At 50.5% G+C, this 22593-nt stretch overlaps 1 protein-coding gene and 1 long non-coding RNA gene across 2 annotated transcripts in view; both read right to left on the bottom strand.

Annotated features, from left to right (window-relative positions):
• LOC147236912 (uncharacterized) overlaps positions 1-3063 on the bottom strand; it is a 4246-nt gene extending 1183 nt beyond the window's left edge. The window contains exons 1-2 of the long non-coding RNA XR_015107349.1: positions 2796-3063; positions 2257-2444 (exon numbers count right to left, since the gene is read on the bottom strand). This is a non-coding gene — a long non-coding RNA (uncharacterized LOC147236912). The remainder of the gene's footprint in view (positions 1-2256; positions 2445-2795) is intronic.
• Positions 3064-14478: 11415 nt separating this feature from the next.
• On the bottom strand, positions 14479-14811 carry pierce1 (piercer of microtubule wall 1). The gene has a single exon (XM_086163102.1). It carries the CDS (start codon positions 14809-14811, stop codon positions 14479-14481), a length of 333 nt encoding a protein of 110 aa, XP_086019228.1.
• Positions 14812-22593: the final 7782 nt, after the last annotated feature.

Genomic DNA, 22593 nt, shown 5'->3' with positions numbered 1-22593 from the left:
CCTCGCCGTGAGAATCAGGCCGCGCCGTGGCGCTCCTGCTTGGTTGCCAGGCAACCGTTGGGCTCGATCAGGTTTTGGACTTTGGGTGAAGATCGAGAATCGACGCTCTGGTTCCACAACATCAAGGAGAACCTTGCCATCTTCAGCTCTTCCTTTCTTCGTGTCATGTTTTCCTCTCATTCATCTTTTTTCTTATTTTCCTAACTGGGTTCTCCATGGTTCTCTCCATGTTCTCCTCCTAGGATCCTTCCTCCACTCAGTCCCCCTGACTCCAGGTCCTGGTAGAACATCCATTAGTTCTGGAGGATGAATATTGTAACAGACCCTGAGGAGGTTCTTCTCAGATTCCTGCTTTACAGTTTTCATTTTCTCGGCGTCCCTCCTGACACCTGGGCTGGAGGCCTGTCAGGTGTACTTACCATCCTGGCCACCGGGCGGAGAACCTCTGCTTGTAGAGAACCTCTGCTTGTAGAGAACCTCTGCTTGTAGAGAACCTCTGCTTGTAGAGAACATCTGCTTGTAGAGAACATCTGCTTGTAGAGAACCTCTGCTTGTAGAGAACCTCTGCTTGTAGAGAACCTCTGCTTGTAGAGAACCTCTGCAAAGAACGTCTGGTTGACGATGCTTGGCATCGTGTGTGCCCCTACTGTAGGTCATCCAAGGCCTTTGAGCTTCAGGGTTCCCTGAGGTTCATTCCAGGCAGAAGGAGCAGAAACTCTGACTCTGGTTCAGCCAGAGAAGAAGATCTGGGGAACGAAGCTCCTCTCAGCGCTGACGGTGAGAAGGTAGGCGTGAAGAAGGCCGAGAATAGCCCGGTGAATAAATATCCGCTCGTGCTTTGGTCTGCTCGTGGACGACGGAGAACATCCATAGCCCTCACGCTGCTGAGGGAGAGATCTTCGGCTGGCGGTGAAGCTCAGAGAGCCCAGGACAGACCTTCTCCGGAGCAGGTGGCCCTCCGGCGACCTCCTCCGGCGCTTTGGTCCAGCCTGGAGAGCTTTTGGGGGCACCAGGAGGATAGGCTGTCTGACAGCGCCCCCCGGTGGACGGGGGTGTCACAGCCGCTGGAGTCCAGGACCAGCAGGAGCTCCTCCCAGACTCAGGTGGAGATGCACTGCTCTGAATCACTGAGGGCTTGAGATGTTTTGGGTTTATTCAATGAGATGTTCTTCTACTCCATCTGGTGGCTCCCCTCGGGGGTCTCCACGGGTCATCACATCCATCAAATCCAACCATCTCCTCTGCATCTTCTCCTCTCTCAGCAACTAACTTCCTGTCCTCTTCCATTAGCCTCCTCTCTGGTCTTCCTCTGGACCTCCTTCCACCCAGATCTTCTCCCTCCCACCATCTAAGCGTGACTATCTCCAGGACACCCAATATGTGCTGTTCCATGGACTCCATCCTCGTCACTCCCAAAGAGGAACCAAAGAGGAACATCCACATCTTCCCGTCTGCCTCCTGTCTTCTCGGTGTCTCCAAACCAGACACCATGGCTGCTCTTCACCTGCACCTTTCCTTTCCTTTCCTTCTGGCTGATACACTGGTCTCCTTCTGTTCCAACCATCTTGCACATGTTCCTCCTCATTTTCTCCACCCTCTCCGTTGCCCTGGACTGTTGACTTCCCTTAAACTCCCCCCACCTTCTTCATCTCCACCCCCACCTGGGTGCTTCTCATTCACAGGGGTCTTCTGTCCTGCTGCTGCCGACCAGGAGACAGCCAGAGGGAATGGAGAGCCGACCCTGGAGAGCACCAAGCCAGAAGGTAACGGAGGACCCTGACCAGAAGATCCCAGACAGTGGAACGGACCCCGGAGAGACCCAACAAGAACCCGAGGCGGTCGTCATTCTGCTGCCTTTGCAGACCTCCGGTTCTTCTGCCCTTGACTCTCAGATATTTGTCGACCTTAAATGGATGTAGACCTTCACGGAGGCGTCACTGAGAAGCTCCACCGCCAGCTCGGACCGGTCCCGCCCACACCCGAAGCACCGCCGCCTCGCCTTCCTTACGGAGACAGAAGTTGCCGCCGGCGCCCGCCGCTGCCATTTTTAAACTCGTCCCACTTCCTGTCAATCAAGCGTCTCCAGCCGGAGAATGGCGCTGTCAGGTGGCATCACGCCCGTCTTCAGACGGCGAGGAGGAGGCCTCCCACGCTCCGCGTCTTCGCTCCTTGAAAGGCTCGACACTCTTTTGTAGACTCGGGTAAAAGCCGGGCGTCTTCCCAGCGGAGACGCGAGCGGGAACTTTCCACGCTTACCTTCCAACCAGGGGGAAGTCAAAGCGCTTTCCCCGCTGAGATCCAACATCACGTGCCTCTTCAGGTGACTTTCCGTGTGGAGTCTCCATCTTCTCCCCGTGTCTGCGTGGAGTTCCTCTGGTTCCTCTGGGTTCTCCGGGTTCCTCCCATAGTCCAAACACCTGCAGGAGGCCCTTCGCCTTCCAGACCTGTGTGAATGAGCAGGTGAATAGTTGTATGTCTTTTTAAATACATTTAAAAGAGAGGTTAAATAGTTGTATGTCTTTTTAAATACATTTAAAAGAGAGTGAATAGTTGTATGTTTATATGATGTGGATGAATGAGTGAACGGTTTGTCTCTGTGACATAAATACATGCTTGTATGTCTCTGAATGACAGGGTGAATGTTTGTCTTGAAATGTGGCCGTGTGATTGGTCCAGAGTGAAGCCCAGCTCTCAGCCAATGACAGCTGGGCTAGGCTAGGCTCCGCCCCCCCAGCGACCATCAGTGCAGGATAAGCAGTATGACTGATGAATGAATGAATCCTTTGGTTGCTCACCTGAGTCTCCTTCAGCTGAGAGATGCTCTTCAGCCCTCCTGGCTGGGAGGACCTGACGGCACTAGATGGGCTCCAGAGATGGGATGTCTACCACTTCTGAGGGATGTTCTCTTCCATCGGTGGAGACTTTGGAAGTCTATTCTCCATCGGGAGAACGGAACTGCACCCAGCGGAACACTGAGGGAACAGAGATGCCAAAAAGAAGGAGTGGGATTGAGGCCGGAGGAGATGCAGCAGACAAACAGGTCACCTGTGGATGTTCTGACCCACGGACCCTTCAACCACCAGCTGTCAATGACACCCGAGAGGCCTGTCCATCTCAATCACCTTGTGGGAAAGAGGAGCAGGCCAGGGAGGATAAAGCAGAAACGACAGGCTAAAGGAAAGACCAGAAGGTTAAAAAAGAAAACAAAAAAAAAAACGAGTTAACACTCCTCTGAATGGGCTGGAGCTCTGAGAGAACATCTCGAATGTCTGAACTCTGGGAGATGAACAGGCCACAGAATAAGTCCACTGAGATCCCAAATCAATCCAGACTTCCAGGGAACTTCTCAGACTGGAAGCAGCAGCACTAGAGAGACAGCAGTTGTAGTGGACTCATCTGGAAGGACCAACAGGAGTCCAGACCTTCATACAACCTGTCCAAACATTGGCCCTCCACCAGGGTCCTGGCGGTGGCCTCCTCCTCGCCGGAGGCCGCCGTCTGGAGGCCAAGCGCCTGGACGCCGGCCCGATCGCCGTGGAAACACCGGGGTCCCAAAAAAATATCAAAAAACGGTGGATGGAACCAGCAGACATTCCCTGCAGCACTATTTGGTTGGCTGGAAATCTCACTCACTCTCACTCACTCTCACACACACACACACTCTCACACACACACACACACACACACACACACACACACACACACACACACACACACACACACACACACACACACACACACACACACACACACACACACACACACACACACACACACACACACACACACACACACTAGTCTGTGTGTGAGTTTCACTCAAATGAGGTCTTGCTTGCAAATATTCCAGAGTACAAGTCAGTTATTTTGGGGAAAACATGAACAATGATATTTTATGTTTTGTCAAGTTTAAGATCTAAGAGCACTGAAGGTGAGGTTTCCATGTCCTGGGGTGTCTTCCAGGTAGTTTCCAGTCCCCCTTGGGAGTGTGAATTCTAAAGATCTTCCAGTCCATGATTAAGGGACTGAGCCCCTGCAGTTCCCAACAAACTCCATATCTGGTGGACTCCAGCAGCTCCAGATGATGGAGCCATGACTGCCTTCCAGCCCAGGGCACCTCAGGGGTGAGGGGCCTGTCCACATACCCTCTGGGGGTTGGTGGGTGCAGGGAAGCAGATGCATGGGGCAAAGGGGCAGCAGGTCATGGCCAAGGAAGGTCTGAGAAGAACATGGGGAGGGTAGACTAAAGACCGGGAAGGGGTTAACCAAGCCCCCCCCCCCCCGCCATCATGGAGAGAGTCCCACAGTGGGTGGGGGTCTGTTCAAACATCTGGAAGTGCTGCTAGATGTCTGATTTTATTTGTCTCAGATTCACTTCCCCTCCACCGTCTCCGACGTCTTGGGGCTCCCAATCCACTCAACTCTGGGACTGCAATGGTACCAGAGTTTGAAGAGTTCAGTACAGACCTTGGGTTATTACATCTTCTGATCCCATGGCAACCGGGGTGGGGGGGGGGGGTGTGTTCTTGCCATAAAACATGGAATCATTATGTGTTTCTTACCACAAACTGGGCATTGAAGGCCCAAAGGGTTCGAAGAACGTTAAGGATAAAGAAGGTGTACTCGAACACAACGGAGAGTTAGGTATCCTCTCAAAAAGAGATAAACAAATACAAAAGTGATGTGGGCGACTTCCGCCCAACCAAAATGGCCACCCCTTCCCTTCCAGTCGGCTGAAAACACCTTTCCGAGTTTCCATTGGGGAGAGTTCAGCTCTCCCACAAAGATGAAATATCTTCACGTCTTCTTCTGCAGGTCCAGTGGGCGCAGGTTTAAGTATCCAAAACGTATGCTATTGCGCCCCCGGCTGTTGACCGGGATACTAAAGTCCCGTTGTGTAAAAATCAGCAGGGCGGTGCTGAAACTCCAGAGGAGGCGCAGCCTGGTGCTCCCACGCTGGAAGGGCACTTGATGGACCTCCTCGGGCGTCAGGCGGGACTGAACGGCGGGGGCGTCGCACACTCCAGGCCTCCGTGCAACGACTCTCATTTGCACTAACGATGAACGGCTGAAGATGGGAGCGCAGACCGGGGATTTAAAGCCCACTTGTCTGAAGAGGGCTGAAGTTCCGAGGAGTGCCGTTCCTCGTTAATTTCCGACTTCAACTGGATAACACGACCGAGCATTTGATCCGTACGCCGTCGGAATTGTTTCCAACTGCCGACGGAGAACGAGGCTGCCGAACTCTGTCAGAAGACGAAGAGCAGATGTGAAGAATCGTTTTGAAAAACGTCTCGGGCTTCTTTTCAAATCCGGGAGACGAGTCGTCCCGAGGCGCCGCTCCTTCAGTCCTTTCTGGGCGGTTGCAGACGGCCCGTCTCCCTGGTTCCAGGAGTTGTCCTACCGGAGCTCAAATCCAAAAGGCACAATTGGACACGGAGGAAGGCGGCACTCGGCCTCAGCGGGGACACAAGAAAACCCCATTTCTGTCCACCGGCTGTCGGTTACGATTTCCACGTCTGTTAAAAAGGTGGCAGAGAACTAACTTCACGCTCCTCTTTACCGAGTAAATCCGCGGAAGAGGTGTGAAGAAGGTGCGGCGTCAAAGTGGAGCGAGGTCAGGGAGGAAATGCCGCCGGGCCGCTGGTGAAACACTGGAAACCCATTGGATCAGGAGCCGGAGAGACGGCGGGTAAAAATAGAAATGCCGGTGACAACCCTGAGCCGGGGTGAGATGAAGAGGGAGGAGGAGGAGGGTAAAAAACGGGAGGGCAGGCCGATGTAGACAGACGAGGAGATAAGAGAGCAGATGAGACGGCGGAGCTCCGAGGAGGAAGAGGAGGAGGAGGAGGGTGGAAGAGCTGGCTGGACTTCAAAGAAGCCGTGGATTGAAAAGTGGAACACCTTTTCATGGAGACCACCCACCGAGACGGGGGATTGAGAGGGACGGCCGGCGATGAAGGCGCGCACTTCCAGAGCGCCGGCCGAGGACACGCCACCTTCGTGGTCGGAGGCCATCTTTGACCCGTTTGTTTTACGGCTTCGTTGACAGTCTGACGAGGCGGGGAACCATCTGAGCATACAAGTCAGAAGACGGCTCGGCGCCTTCACTACAAACTCAGGTAACCAGGGGTCAGATCTGCCAAACCAACCTGGCGAGGAACCATCTGAGCATACAAGTCAGAAGACGGCTCGGCGCCTTCACTACAAACTCAGGTAACCAGGGGTCAGGTCTGCCAAACCAACCTGGGCGGCCATATTCTAACCTTGTCTCCAACTGTCTATCATACATATCACGTTGCTATAGAACAGGTTGAAACATTGAAACTCGTCGGGCCGCGGAGCCTTTTCAAGGCCTGGTGTAATATGAACACCGACCGTTCCGAGGACACAACAAGTGCGTTGGACAAAAACACGCTTGCCGGCCTTCAACAGCCTTTGTGGTGCTGAATGATAAAGGGCCACAAAGCAACAAGTAAGCGCACTTGTTTCGCTGTTTTCTCTCGAAAGGCTTCTTTTCCGCTTCGGTTTGTTTTGGAACAGATGACATTGGAACAGTTCACACCTCAGGCATAGCTGGGCGACAAGCGTTCAATCAACGGTCAGAAAATCAGACTCCAAAAAAAGATTGAATGAAAACTACCCTCAAAGGTGTTGGAAGTCAGAAGAAAACTAGCTAGAAAGACGCCTTTCCTTTGGCGGTCAAGCCCTCCACTTCCTTTCAGCTAATCAAGTCAAGATCCCAGTCACAAGTCAGTGACCCTCTTACTTTTAACCGGTCAATATTCTCACCTGGGTGGAGTTTGATGTGGTCCTTCAACATGTGACAGAGCAAGATGAGGTCAAGGGGAACCCTTTACACCTGAGGGGGTACATGGGACCCATCCAGGCCCGACGAAGCTCTTCAACGTGACTGATCCAGATGGAGGTCTGGAGGGGGGGGGGGTCTCTGCTCCCCTGATGCGATACTACTTGAACATGTGATGGATCCAGACCAGGTCCAGGGATCCCATCACGCCTCATCCTATTGCACGGACCAAACCGAGTTCCCGATCAGCCCCCCCGGCTGGGTGAATGGGCCTCTAAGGCAGCTAAAAAGCCCTCTGTGGATCCAGACGTGCACGGCGCCAGTGATCCGTCACACTGGTCCGAACCGATGCCGGGCCGGGTTCCAGTCCCGGGCCGGAATGAACTCCAGGAATAATCTTTTGAGCCTGCGACTTCCTCTTCCAGCGTACTTTGCATAAACACCCCCACACTGTCAGAGTTCGGAAGGGAAAGATGTTAAGTTACCCCATTTGCATTTCACAAGATGAAAACTTACACACACACACACACACACACACACACACACACACACACACACACACACAGTCATTTACAACCCAGATTACCCCACTCAGATAGCACCGCAGTGCCACACACACACACACACACACACACAGTGTGGTTAATATGGATTCACGGCGTCTAAAAGCCCAGGCGTCATTAAAGTGGCCTGGATGATCCACAGCTCATCACACCCAGTCACTCAGGACCGTGATGGGGTTCTGTCGGGTCTCATCCGTCAGCGAGAGCCGGCGTTCAGGACCGGCGTCCCGTCACGTCCGTTCACCTTCATAGTCCTTTATCCGATCAATGGCCGGAGAAAAACAGGGTGACGAGCCGTCGGCGCGTCCGGCCGCTCATCTATAATTGCGGAGGAGAATGTCAACAATCAATAATCGGACGCTTGATGAGATAAGTGAGTCCCGCCGAGAAGGTGTGGAATACCGGGCTTTAATTTGTCTGCTCTGACCTTCACGTCCATCAAGACCGCGACGATGAACTTTATTTTGAAGTTGCCGCCGATTTATTTATTTCATTTTGACTAATGGGATTTTTTTTTGCACGGGTTATTATTGCTGAAATTGATATTTAATATTTCTGCTGATTTCCCCGGGGTGTTGTTTCGACTCACGCCCGCCTTTTTTTTTGCTTTTGTTTTATTTTTTTTTTAATTCCAGGCTCGCAAATACCTGCGACCCGACACATTTGCCGAAGCGGACGCTAAACAGGACGACATATTCCACAAAATAGATGGAAATTAGCAAGAAATGAGCCACAAATCTGGGGGAAATTACCATGAAAAACACAGCGCCCAGAAAGATAAACTGGATGTGAATTAGCGAGGAATTTAATAAAAGTCAGCGGGAGCTCAGGAGCCGAAAAAATAAAAATAACCAGCTTGAAACCAGAGACAGGATCCGGGAGGTGGCGAGGACATCCAGCAGATCTGCTGTTTCAATACGTGACAGCAGGAAGAGGGTTTCCAGCACGTCCATCTCAGGGGACGTTCCAGCAACGGTCAGGCTGGAGATGGACCACCATGTTCTCCTGCAGAACCCAGGAACCCTGTTATCAACTCTGAATATAAAGGGCTTGTAGAACCCAGCCACCGAGGGAAGACAGGAGGCAGAAGTGATCCAGATCTGGGAGCAGGAGGATGGAGAGGATCGGAGAGTCCATCAGACGGATAAAGCCTCGCCGAGATGGTTTGGACACTGATGGAGGATGGAGAAGAGCCGGGTGGAAGTTTACGGAGGCCGTAACTAAAGAAGCCTCTCGGACGACAGGCGAAAGGGAAGGCGCTATAAAAAGGTTTCGAGGAGAATCTGTGTAGAAGGGGGCTGAGGTTGGAGCTGCTGGGCAGGAGGTCTGGAGGAAGACCAGAGAGGTTTATGGAGGACAGGAGGTTAGCTGGTGGGATGGGAGAGGGTTAGAGGTGATTGCCCTTGAAGGGAGCAGATCAGACATCTGCATGTATCTAACGTCCACCAGAACACGTGGCCAGAGTTCTCCGGAGAACCCGGTGTGGACGGGTCCCGTCCCTCTGGAAAGGCTAAACGATGACTGGGTTTATGGGTGATAGTTTACAGGCCAGGCTAGAATGCAAATACGGTGCATAAATAAACCCCCTGTTGACACCATGAAAGCGTCACCGGCTGCCGTTTTCACAAAGGCAGACAAACAAGCGCCGTGTCGGAAGAGGCGCCGCGATCACGCCGCCGGAGAACGAGCTTTGGGTCCAGAACAAGATCTTATGCCCCAGAATATTAGAGAACACGGAGGGGACTGAGGCGTGAAATACCCCGGGACGACTCCGCGGCCAGAACGCCGCTCGCTGTAATCCAAGCTAAAACGGCCAGAAACGTCTCGGAGGATGCGGGAAGGCCAACGCGCGGCTCGGTCATTTCGTCGCCACGCTACCCTTTTCGACGGCTTTTATTTTTTCAAGCCGCCCGTCCCGGGAGGCCCGCTCCCCGACTAGACTCCGCTTCCCGGCCGATAAGCGGCGGCGCCGCGAGGCGGCTGCGGTTTTGTCGGGCCGCCGAGTCGCCGGCGGTCCCATCTGGGAGAAATAGTGCTGACGTCCTGCTCCGGCTCCGACTATTATTCCATAATGCGAGTGTGAAAACAGCCTATTAGCCGCGGAGGTTGCACTCTGTGAGGCTGATGTGCCGCTAATGGTCCCTCTGGGTTCTCCGGACGGTCTGAATACATCAGGCTCGGCCCGTCTTCCTCCGCTCTTTCCCTCACCTCCTCTGGGACGCGGCGGCGGACGACCGGCCCAGATCACGTCGGTCTACGACCTTCTCCCGAAACCACTTGATATGTCGAGCGACGGCGGCAAACAAGCCCCGGTCCAAAGAAGCCGGATCATTAATAGGTAATTAAGACGGCCGAACTTTGAAAAAGATTGTGGACGTGACGAGCGGCGCCTGTTTCGCGACAACTTCACAAAGACTAATGAAGAATTAGTGACGGCTTATCAAAGCCGGTGGATCTGAAAGCGGTTTCCTGGAGAGAAACGACAAACACACACTTCTGATCGAGTCTGCCGGTCCCTTTGGAGAAGCGGCGTTCTGAGAAGCGGCCCGCTCGACACAGTTTGTACAAATCGCCGCTGTGATGTTAAAATTAAATCGCGGCGAAGTCCAAGACGTGGGTTTCATCCCTCGGCGTCCTTGTCCCCGCCGGCGGTTTACAAATAAATAAATAAAAAGCGCGGCAGCTGCAGTCTGTCACAAACGGGATTGATTTTGAAGGCCGGTCGGATGTTCTCCTCCGGTAGGAGCCCTTTCAACAAGGAGAACGTGCACCTGGGTGCTGACATTCACCGCCGCCGAAGCCCCGCCGAGCCCAAGAATGGGCTTTTGTCACAAATGTGCGTTCTGGATTTTGAACGGAGCATCGACGTCTTAGCTCACTGATGAGCGCGGCTAATGATACAGATGAGATGTCTTTTCCCCTCCTCTCCGGCAGCAGGTTCTCCTCAGGTGGACTCGGCCGTTCCGGGAGACTTTGTTTCCTCCTGATGGTGTATTTACACCAAAAAAAAAAAAAAAACCAGGAAAGCGCCAGATTGATTGGGTTCCTGTTCCGGGCGCCGCTAGCCTGCGGGTGGCTAACTGATGAGCAGCGGCGTGTCTCACAGCTGGCTGGCGAACCCGGCCGGCGGAGCGGCGTGAGAAATATGGACTTCATTAGATTAACAGAGTTTCTCTCCGGGTCATAAATCACGGCCGGGTGAAAATGAATGGCGGCGGACTCGGCGGCCCCGATGGGACGGACGCACGGCTAGCGGGGCTAGCGGGGCTAGCGCTGGGGGGGGCGGGGCCTCGATCCATTTCCCTGAGAAACCGCTCAGTGCTGCATGATGTGAAAAATGTCCAGACCTCCAGGTTGGTAGAACACCACACCCATCTGGCCGGACGGGGATTCGGTTCTTCGATCTGCCGGCTGATAGTTTGGATTTGAACCTCATCAGGAGAAGGAAGAAGGTCCTTCCACATGGAGTTTGGACATCAGGAGCGTCAGAGTCCACGCCGGCTTCCTCCCGGGTCCAGCTTTACCAACAGATCCAGGGTTCTTCAACGATTAATGTCGTCAAGGCTTTACTGGAAAGACGGTGACATTTTCTACGCTTTATTTTTAATCACTCCAGGTAGAGGAGTTTACGTCCGTGATCTTGACTCCAGGAGACGGATCATATCATTTAATCTCTGGCTTTTTATCCGTAGGTTTAAAAGTCTGCTTTAATTGACTCCCCCTTTGAAGAGCAGCAACAAGACTGGAGGGGGGGGGGGCATCTCCGACCTGGAGCTTAAGATCCATCAAAGGGATTTGATTCCATCCGTCTGGCTGTCTTAATGTTGCCATCAAAAAAAAGGCCTCTCGCTTCTACGATGTCATCAATGAACCTCCGATGGTGGCGTTAGTGCATTGTTTCAGGATGACGCGGGGCTCCGCTCGCGCCGGCTTCACCCTCCGCCGGGCTGATGAGCGCCATCTGTGGGTCAAACTCCAAACTCCTTCCTCGGACAGAGCTTCCTGGATCGGTCGCTTCCGGTTCTATTGCCTCCCGGCTCCTCGTGGCACGGTTAGCGACGGTACGGTTACCGGCCAGGATGGCCAACATTTTAGCGCCGGCTGTCGCGGCCGACATCGGGCACATCTTGTCAAGGTCGCGCTAATAATTCAAGGAGTCTCGCGAGCAGAGTTGCTGACTTGTGTTCCTGGTGTTTTGACGGATTAATGAATGCGGGCTGGGATCGTAACGCTCCCTGGCAGCGGGGCGGCGTTCTTTCCCTCCGCGGCGGCGCAACCCAAGCGCCGACGCCGGAGCGTCAGCAGGTTTTTAGCCGGAGTCTCGGTTTCCTCGCTGGACGTAATTCAGCGTGGGAGACGGAGAACATCCTCCGCGTACATATTTTATGAGGTGGCGGGAAACTTAACATTTCGCTCAGCAAATTTGATCAGATTGCCTCGATGTACTCCGTGTACTCGACTCCCTCCCTGGCCGTGTGAGCGCCGCCTTAATGCTTCCAGGTGGTTCCCGATTTCACTCTCGGCAAATGTGCTGGTCGGGCCGATGTACTCGTGTAATTAAATAAATATCAGATATTTCACAGCCGCACTTCTTTAAGGACTACTTTAAATGGTTCCAACGGACTCATTATGGGTTTCCTTTATCTGAGCAGAACATCAGCGGAGATGGGTATCTTGTTTTCCCGGCGAGGCCTGGCCCGGATTCTTCCAGGAGACAGAATTACAAACCATATCGGGTCCATCTCGACCGGGGCGGCTTCATGTCTCCTTCGCGGGCTTCCAGTCAGAGGGTGGAAACTTAAGAGGCGCTACATATTTTCCGGGACCTGGCGACGGCGGCTTTACTTTGTGCTTTTTGGTTCCGAAACAGATATTTTCCAATGTAGCGGTCTGGGAATGTCATCAGCAGCAAGGTTGTCTGCTGCCATCCCACCGTGCATGTTCCAATTAGACCTCGGATAATGTTCCCGGCAAACATTAGGAAATGCTTTGGTAGCGGGTGATGAATTAATCCGGCATTGCGGAGACAGGAAAGGGGAATGACATGCCTCTAACGACGCAGCTCGCTGGGAATCAAACATGCAGATTCCTGTTCAGGTCATTTACACCCATCTGGTGTAAACCGCTATCAGCAGCCAGTTTGTTGTTGGCGGGGGCGGGGGCGCGCACGAGGCGGGGGGTGAAGAGAAAACAATATTTTAAAATCGGAAGTTTCCACGGCCGGAAGCTGGAGTCAAAGCTGCCGAAAAAAACATGATGAAAAAGCCTTCGCAGAACAAAGACTAATAACGGAGGAACGTGCACGCCGACGTCTAATGAGCGAGCGGCACGTCTGAGCGCAGCCTCGGATTCTGGACGCTGTAAAAGGAATTGTCCTGATGCTTCCCGGCACGTCCTTCAGGAGATGTAATTTACTGAAGATGTTTCTGCACTGCTATTCTAAATAAAGCATGACAGGAAGCACTGTGAGAAGCAAACACGCCCTTGAAAAGTTCAGATTTGGGATTTTTTTGAATCCTCTCTGCAGCTGGAAGTAAGCGGGTGTTGACGTTTGGGTTAAAAATGACTTCTTTTTTCTCCGAGTTACAAGTTTGTGAGACCCATTTATGAAAAACAAATGCTAATAAGCTAATGCCACATGTTAGAGGGTGCCAGCCAATCCTGTTTGACTTTCACCAGTTGCCTCATTCTTGATGATTATAATAAAGAGTTCCTCCGAAGATGGAGCGAGCGCTACAAGCGCAGGTCCTTGAGCAGCTGGAAACATTTGTCAATGGAGTGGCTGCAGGTGAGCAGAAGCGGCCAAAGCCTGGTCTTGGATTCTTTCTGTTCTTGATCAGAAAGTTTAGGTTCTTGCGAACAACTTTACAATGTGTGCCCGAGAAAAGAGTAATGTTTAGATCGGGGGTGTCAAACGTACGGCCCGCAAGGGGGTTCGACCAGGCCCGCAGGATAATTTGAAAGTGAAAAAATTCATAAAAGACGAGGATTTATTTTTTTTAATGAAATGCAATTCAAGGATGTTCCACTAGGGGGCGCTGTTTCGGTCAGAGTAGACAACAATCCGCATCACTGACGGACCAATCAGCAGACGTTATCAATGTACCACCTGCTGCTTGTTATGACGTTTTCTCTACCTTGTTCTCCACCTCCTGCTACGCCCTCATTAGCCGAAGTGTTGTTATCAAAACAGAGAAAAGTAGATAAAGAGTGTAGAATTTTCAAAGAAGAACGGACTACGTCCTATTTATTTACGGAGACGCACGGGAAACCTTTGTGCTCGGCGTGTTTGCAACAAGTTTCGTTATTTAAGGAATATAATATTCGACGCCACTAAGAGACTCATCAAAAATATGACAGCTTGCAAGGAAACTGAGAAGAGATAAGATCGACCAATCGCTGGCAGGTCTGAGGAAACAGCGTCCACTTTCACCCAGAGCTGAGAAATCAGTGCAGCAGCGGTAAAAGCCAGCTAGTTAATTGCTGGTGAAAATGTGCAATTTAATGTTAGTCAGCAGCTTAACTACAAACTAGTATGATGGAATTCTACTGTTCATGCGTTTTCAGTATGTATTGTGTGTTTGCATGTTTAATGCATGAAGTTTACACATTTACAGGACAGGTGAATATTCTCATCCTTACACATTCAATAGCACTCTCTTTAGTTTGTAAGGTGAAGGCAGGGATTCAATTTAGATTTTATATGCACATGTGGAAATGGTTTAAAAATCCCTTTCTTTATAAGTCATTTAATCTTAAAGTGCATTACTATATTTTTCAATACCAATTACTTGTTAAAGTTTTGTGCCTTAGTACGATCAGTGGGATCACATGATCACATGATTGCAATGCAAACATGTGAATGATAAAAGTAAATTGCACTTTTGTCGAAGGAAATATGAGGTGTTTCGTGAAATGTTTTGTAAAAGGATTGTACATTAAATTCCAAGATTTCCTCTTGTCCTTGTACTTCTTTACACCAAAACAGAGGAAAGACATGATATTTTGGTTATTTATTGCTGAGCATGCTATCATTTTAACGGTCCGTCCCACTTGACATCTACCCAGGCCGTATGTGGCGCCATGAGAAATGAGTTTGACGGCCCTGGTTTAGATGGTGCGCATCAAGTCTGGATGGTCAAAGACACGGCTTCGGTCGAGGACGGTGTTGAAGGGACCGCTCCGAAGCCTCGTGGCGGCGACTTGCTTCTCGTCGAATTTCTTCAACTTGGGGTGGTAGGTGCAGGGGATGTACTCCGGGGTCGGCAGGAGGCTGCCGTAGACGCCCGAAGAGGTCTTGAACAAGGGGTTCTGCGGTTTGGACCACGGCGTTCCGGACCCTGCGTCTCTGAGCTTGGGGGAGAACATGCAGGAAAAGGCTGGGTTCCCGGGGTTGGAACACGGCGCTGTGTTTTCTCCCGTCTTCCGGTCAGACGCCGACATGGTGGCGGCGCTGCGTAGGACAGTTGCGAGGAGGTTTGCTCACCCCCATTTACATATTCTGACGTCACAGCGGCACGACGGTACTCCCCGCCTGTGGTTTTCAACCATAGCTGAAGGGACAAGGCCACAAGCTCTGGAGTACCGTGCTCCTGAGTGGATGTTCTACCACATCACAGCGACGCCCCGCTGGGACCCGCAACCCTTGGGCTTCACTGATCATGTCTGGGCGCTGTGATGGGACGGCTGTGGCCCTGTCATCCAGATACCACGTGGAACCATCCGGACCAGAGCCGATGAGGTCCTACCAGTCAGTGCTGAGAGGAGACCGTTTCCACAAGGTGTCGTTTCTAGATAAAAATAAAACCCTCGCTTTCGTGCGTTGGATCCTTCTTGTGGTGTACATGGGCGGAGCTCTGGTGCTGTTCCAGTCCTTTAAAAGCCCCTGGATGATTGACAGGCTCTTGATTGTTTGGTATCACAACAACATGGTAGCGTGAGAATAAAGCATTGTTTTTACAAAGCGTTCCCAGCGTGGCACATAAGAAATGGAGACTTATCATCCTTACAAACATCCCTAGAGACGAGACCTCAGGAGGAAACATGGCGCCGATGTTCGAGGGACGCCGGGATTCGGTTGTAACGTCACGTTCACGCGTCCGACGTCGGCAGTCGACGGCGTCTAAATGACACGGCTGTTTCAAAGGCGTCACGGGACAGACCGAGGGCTATCTTCTGCAGAACCTGGAGGTGCGTTCCCGAACCTCCTGTGTGCCGGGCCCGCGGCAGCCTGCTGCTCGTCGGATTGCGGAGGCGAGATCAAGACGCCGGGTTTGACCTTGCACTCCCGCCGCCAGGCAGGCGCCGAGCCCGGAGCTCGCTTCGATACGAATTCGGCGCCTGTGTTTTTGGAAGACCGAGTAATCATTTAATCTGACAACGCGCGCATAAATCACCGCGTCGGCGAAGACCTATCCTGAGAGATGAAATAAGAGCAAACCCTCTGATTTGCATTACAGCAACAGCATGAGTCAACTGGTCCAAATCGTCAAATGTCAGCATCTATTAACTAGAAAACACGGCGTCGGGTGTCAAATGAAACATCTGCATTTTAACACCGTCTCCTAGCAACACCCACATGCACTTAATGTTCAAACGGTGGCGTCTAACCGATGCGGGTCTTTTGAGGTCCCCGAATCGCATTTGCAACCGCGAGTGTTCAATCAAATAGGTGTTAATTTCCACTTTCGGCCAAAACGCCGGGCCGGCGGAGTGGCCACTTCTCCGCACGGCCCTTGACGGAGGGCGGAGCGGACGGACGGCGGGCCGGCCGGGACGTCGGCTTGTTGTGCGATCGCGAAGGCGGGCTGCGATCCTCGCCGAGAGCACTTCCCTCGTGCTTCTGTTACACAAACCCCAACCTCCGGGTTCATGCAAATGAGTCCTTCTGAAGGAGTCCTGCAGGTGCTTAGAGCAACTGTAGTGACTGAAGATGAACTGTGACGCCCGGAGCCAAGGGGACTCTAAACATATTTCAAGCCCGCCTCGCAGGTTAACCAATGTCAGGGAAGTGATTTCGGCGGGTAAAATATCCAGCGCTTTAATGGCTAGTTTGATCTCGCTGCGCCAAATGTCTCGCCGGGAAACATGGAAATTCATGCAAAACAGCAGCATAAGCGCATTGTAAAAGCCGGAGATCGCATCAAATATTAAAAAGTTAAACTGGGTCTATATATTTTGGGGAAAGTTCTCAACCTACCTGTTTTATTATCCCGCAGTCCTATTTTTTTCCCCTCCGCTAACATTGAACTCCCTCCCGATCCCACTGTTTTCTGTCTTCGGGCCTGAATAGCTAATCCGCCAAATACCCGGCGCCCTGTGTACTTTAACAACACGGTAAAGTCACCGAGGACCGTCGAGTCGTTGCGGGTCCAAGCAGAGCTCCAGGACCGGGGCGGGCGAGGTCCTGGCTCTGACACCACGGGTCCCAGATGTGTTCATCATTATGTACGCAGAGCTGAAGGGCTGCAGAAGTTCAGAGGAGGTGTCGGCCCGCGGAGCAAAACGTAAACAGACTGCCGACGCTGGCGTGGATTTTCACTCTCATACAGAAGTATTTCCTCGGCGATGACCGAGGAAAGCGTGATTTAGTTTTCCCGATACCGTTGGCGTCGTGGCCCTTTCTGTTAGAGGTCCAGACTTCATCAGACCAATTAGAAGACCCTTGTTCCTGAGCACACGCGTGAACGCTCAGGGGTCAGGTGTCTGCCTGGGACGGCCAGCGCTCACATGTGAGGGCGCGGTGGATAACAGCATCAAACTACCAGCTTCCAATCGCACAAATTAGCCCTCATTCCTTATTCATGGGATGCCCGGGTTGCGCAGCAGGTCACACGTCCCTGTTATTCCGTGTCAAAGGCTGAATTCCAATTGGCCCGGAGGTGGGAGATTGAATATGCAGGGTGCTGCGTTTTTGTTTTTTTTTTTTTTGTTTTTTTATTTCTCCCCCCGAGGTTTAATGCAGCTCCTGCTTAAAACATCCCTCCTCGGTTGGGTTTCTAATAACACCTGGGCTTTGAGGGTTTCTATTTTCCCCCTTCCTGCGTATCTAAACATACATGACGCTGAGTGCTGCGGGTATAAAAACAACCCTTCGGCCCCTCGGCGGGGCGGTGGCGGCGAGGGGTCAAGGTTCACTACGATAGCGTGTTTGGCAAAGACCAAAAAAAACAACAAAACATCCGCTCAAGAAGCGAGGAGACGATTTGAATCCAAACAACCATCCGCGATTAATATTCAGCCGATGTTTAACGGGCCCTCAAAGTGTCTTTGTTGTGTGAGAGGCAGGGTGAGTGTGTCGCTGCCAGGAGTTGTGATTATCATCCATGAGCAGCCTCTGAATATGGATTATGAATGTACCCCCACCCCCCCACACACACACACCCCTTCCCCTTTCTCCGGCTCTTTGTGTTTCAAGTGAAGCCTGCCAACTAAAGTGCCATCAGCGTGATTACACAAAAAACACAAGAAAGAGAACGCAGCCAGCGCAGCGAGGGCAATGTTCACATGCGACACCGTCCTCGCCACGAGACAAGAGAGGCGGCCCGTCTGGAGCGGCGACGGTGACTCGGGAGGCTAAAACGGGAATAAATGAAAAAACAAGACGCCGCCAAAGATATTATGAAACTACAAGTCTGGCCCTGGACCCAGACGGATCGGCTGGAGGAAATAATAAACAGGACACCAGCTGTGCGTGTGAGGGACGGGGGAGTTTCGAGACAATTTTCAGACGCCAATTAAAATTGAAAAATGAGCAGGATTAGTTGAATATAGATGCAGTGGATCAAAATACAGATATTCTGAACATTTGCTTCCGATTTGTCCATCAAAGAGGGCTGCCCGGACCAAATACCGTCAGGAACTAGAGGAAGCCCTCCGTTTGCCACGTCCTCCACCCACGGCGTTCGGCGGTTATGTTGCCATCTCCCATAAATTTAAGAAGAGAGTCTCGTTCCTGCTTTCTGATGTACGACGTTTGCGATGTTAAAAAAAAAAAGTACTGCGGCAACCAATCGGTTCGCATAGCAGACGAATACTTTGAAAACAAGGAAGACGGCATTGTTTACATTCGCACTTTCATCTTTCCTTTGCTTAGTGTTTCTCTGCCTTACGGCAAAAATCACATTACGTCACGGTAACAGCACTCCGACGTCAGTAGAGGACCTCCAGCACATCCCGACGTTCTAGCCATCGCCACGACAACCATCACTGAAGGCAATAACCCACCAATATGTGGGCTCCTTGAGTTGCATCGGACAGTTTTCCCACAGACCTACAAAAGGTGATTTTCGACACAAGTCGAGACTTACCGATCTCTTACACAACCTAGAGCGCCCTAAAGCAGGGATGTCACACTCATTTTCACAGAGAGCCACATCAGCATTACCAGTTGCCCTCAAAGGGCCACATGTAATGGTAACAGTATAAATATTGCGACATGTAATGTTAAAAAAAATGTAACAACTCCTTTGTGAATTTATACCACATCTGAATTTATAACTCATGCAAATCCAACATGTTACATATGCATTCTCATCTTCCTTGAAAAAGCCTTCCAGATGCATTCACTTCGCTCTCCCTGGACATTTAGGGATCATTTGTAGTTCTCAATTCCACGGGTTGACAATGATGTAGACACACTGCAACATAATGGCAGGATGTCGTCACTTTGTGGGTAACATGAAAGTATGAATTGTAGGAAATGCAGTTTATGGTGCATGCAGACATTTGACTTACTTTAAGACAATTAGACCTTTTAAGATGTTCTTGTAGGCCCCATAAAATGACATGACGGGACACATCTGGCCCGCAGGCCTTGAGTTTGACACGTGCCCTAAAGTCATACATACATATGAAGAAACAGAAGTAGTCCATGGTAAAATGAAAAGGAGGACACACACAAAGAACGTGGGATGCTGGGACCGACGCAACGCCCTCCCTCTCAAACAAATGGCAAGTAACAGCGTGGTCTTTCGCCACACTGGAGAACAAGTTCGCCCGCAACTTGAGTTCTACATTGCAGCAATTTCATTTTTTCAATTATTTATGGGATTACTGCAGTTGAAGCGCCACAAGTTGAGGACCTCCTGTACTTCAGAATCAGGCAGATGATGCAGGAAAGGGTTTATATGAAAAAAAAAAATTGTAAATCACAAGGAACCCATGACTTTCCAAGGCAGCCCCCAAACACACACACACACACACACACACACACACACACACACACACCAAAGAAGTAGCAAAGCCCTCCATTTAGTCACAACCTTGACTTCTGCAGTCCATCATCATGGGCAGCGAAGGATTCAGTGGCTTGTTCAACAAAACTTCTGCAGACAAAAACAAACAGTTCTGCAGGCTGTTCTTACCAGCCACATGGAAACCAAGCAACCCAAACTGGACCCGACCCTTGACTGTCCTAGTGTCCAAGAAAGGACACCCAAAGCCATGGCAAAACCACAGAGCAGTTTCACTAACAAATTAATGTCATGGATCATCTTGAAAAATCAGGACATCCGACGTCAAAGACACCATCTTCACTTTGTTCCGAGCAGTTCCTCAAACCAGACACAGCACGAGAACAACCGGCGCCGCTAGCATCGCCCACCGCCGCTAGCATCGAGCTAACTTACCGGAGAAGTGTCACCCGGCTCCGCTGAGGTCCTCCGCATCCGACGCCTTCCTCCTCCGCTCTCCCTTTAAATCCACCGCCTCCATCTCGGCATATTTCCATTTCCCGGAACTTATTACCCGCTTATCGTCGAGTCGTTTGGCTAGCTAGTGTTGGGCTAGCTTACTAGCAGCCGGGCTAGTCAATGACGAAGCTATTTAGCTAATAGGCGAATTAGCATATAAGCTGGTAAGAATTGAGGGCATTAGCGGGGAGGCGCTAATTAGCTCGGCTGGAAGCTAATAGTGACACGTTACGGGGTAATACTTCTACACCTTTACACTTCTACGAATAGCGAGTTCTTTAGCGAGAAGAAGCGGAGAAAACTAGGTTTCCGCTCGTTAATTGTGGGTTAAATCCCGGCGGCGGTGGATTGACGGTCCGGTAGCGGCCAAACTCCCGTGGCTCTCATGTCACGTTCAAGGCGCGTCGGAATTTATAAAGCTACCGCGCTTCCTGTTGACGTCAAATTATTTTTATTTTACTTTATTTTATTTTATTTTTTTGTATTAAACATAAACAGTATAAACAATGATACATATATACAAATAAACATGGCAAGGTTGAATCGAATGTCAATGAAACAACCGGGGATGAGGGAGCAAAGGACATAAGGACATTCGTTCTGCATGTAATCAGAAGTTAACAGTGTTAAAGGTTTGTGAGAAACGTTTAATGCTAGACAAAAAAGAAGGTAAAAGAAAATAATTAGATAAATAGATAGATAAATAAAATAAAAAATAAGTTGATTAAAAAAAAAACTTGCAACGGGAATATAACGTGTATTTAACTTGGTGGTTCACAAGAAATCTCAGACATCAAACTGCATATTTTTTGGTTTTGGGATTTTTCCATAAGTTTTAAGGATTTTAGTATCATTCAAAATCATTTATAAAGAAGGTAAAATTGGGGGAACACTTTTTTATTCTGTTTTTTTGAATGAAGAACTTGGCCAGGCCTAAAAAACATTGACACAGAGTTCATCTCTTATGTTGCTTAAAAGTAAACCAAATGTTATATCATCTCTTGAGAAGGAAACTGGTGACGATGGAAAATTGTCTTTAACCCATTTTTGAGTTTTAGCCCAAAAGCCTTGTACTTTTTCGCATGAGAAAAATATGTGGTCTGTAGTTTCAACGTTGTCTTCACAAAAGGCGTTGACGTCAAAGTTCCGTCGGAGACGTCCTGGAACATCTCCGACCCCAAAGGGAAACACGATTAGCACGACTCACATAAACAAACTAATTCTTGTACATTTTCGGTGCTGTTTTTTGAATAAGTTGCTTGTTTGTTTTTATGCATTTTCTGCCCATATTGCTTTTGGACAAAAATGCTGTTTTTTTCATTTTATCTTGTATTTTCTGTTGATGTCCTAGCATTGAACTAAACAACCTCAACACACAGCGGACCTGCAGAATTTATTGTCCCCATCGAGCTGCTCCTGGACTCTTAAGCATCAGGATGTTCGGACCAGGAAACAGAGAGGGGATTGCTGATAAACTACATGAGCGTATGGGATGATCACACACTCACACACACACACACACACACACACACACACACACACAAGCACACCAATGCTGGATGAGCAGCAGCAGGATCATTAAGACGAAGCTGAGAAGGTCAAGAGCTTTATAAAGATGGGGGGGATTAGAAAGTTACTGAGACGATATCACTCTGTAAAGGTTAGTGTAGCCTTCGCACGTGCAGCCAGTGCAAACACACACACACACACACACACACACACACACAAAGGGTGTTACAGGACGCAGTGTTATTTTCCTCGCTCGCTCTCGCGTTCCCGTGCGTCAATTCATCCTGTTTCTCTCGTCTTTGCCTTGAAAAGATGAGAGGAGATTCATCGACTCGGAAAACTCACCTTCACCTCAGAACTTTCCAGAGTTTGTCTCTGGGCGGGGGGTTTCCTGAGGAGCGGCGTGGAGGAGGAGGAGGAGGAGGAGGAGGAGCGTTCACACGCTAAGAGGACAAAATCAGCCCTGATTCTGCAGAAAATAAGACGACTGGAACGTGGAAACAACAGGAAAACAAGCCGACTGACGGGACGGGAGAAAAGCAAACACTGTTATTTGCTAAACCGAAAGCCTGGTGTGTGTGTGTGTGTGTGTGTGTGTGTGTGTGTGTGTGTGTACGCCTGCTGTATGCACAAGAATCTGTAAAGCTGGAAAGACAAGCCACTCCTTCATCATCAAATATCTTAAATTTTCAGGTAAAACCCACGTGGTAAAGGTCGGGTTGACCCACTGTGACGGCGCGTGGGTGTGGACGCAGTGGACATGCTGGGTGTCATGACATCTGGAGATGATTGACATCTGGACATGATTGACAGGTTGGACATGATTGACAGGTTGGACACGTTGTCCAGCCCCCGCTGGATGCAGTTAATTACAAAACGCTGTGAGATGATTAGCTGCTTTATTTTGAGATGAGAACCTTCAGAGGGACGTCAGAGGAGTAATTAAGACCCGCTGGACACAGAGGACACACACACACACACACACACACACACACATAGAAGTGGGCTGTGCAGAGAGTGTGTG

Source organism: Fistularia commersonii, chromosome 2 (genome assembly GCF_037954325.1).
Source record: "Fistularia commersonii isolate RoL2024-O1a breed Wild chromosome 2, RoL_Fcom_v1.0, whole genome shotgun sequence".
NCBI lineage: Eukaryota > Metazoa > Chordata > Actinopteri > Syngnathiformes > Fistulariidae > Fistularia > Fistularia commersonii.
Note: the sequence above shows the minus strand (reverse complement) of the source record. Positions and strands in the feature narration are given on the sequence as shown.

Bases quoted from the DNA above. Each gene is read 5' to 3' on its own strand.
- pierce1 (XM_086163102.1), bottom strand. From the start codon at position 14,811: ATGTCGGCGTCTGACCGGAAGACGGGAGAAAACACAGCGCCGTGTTCC.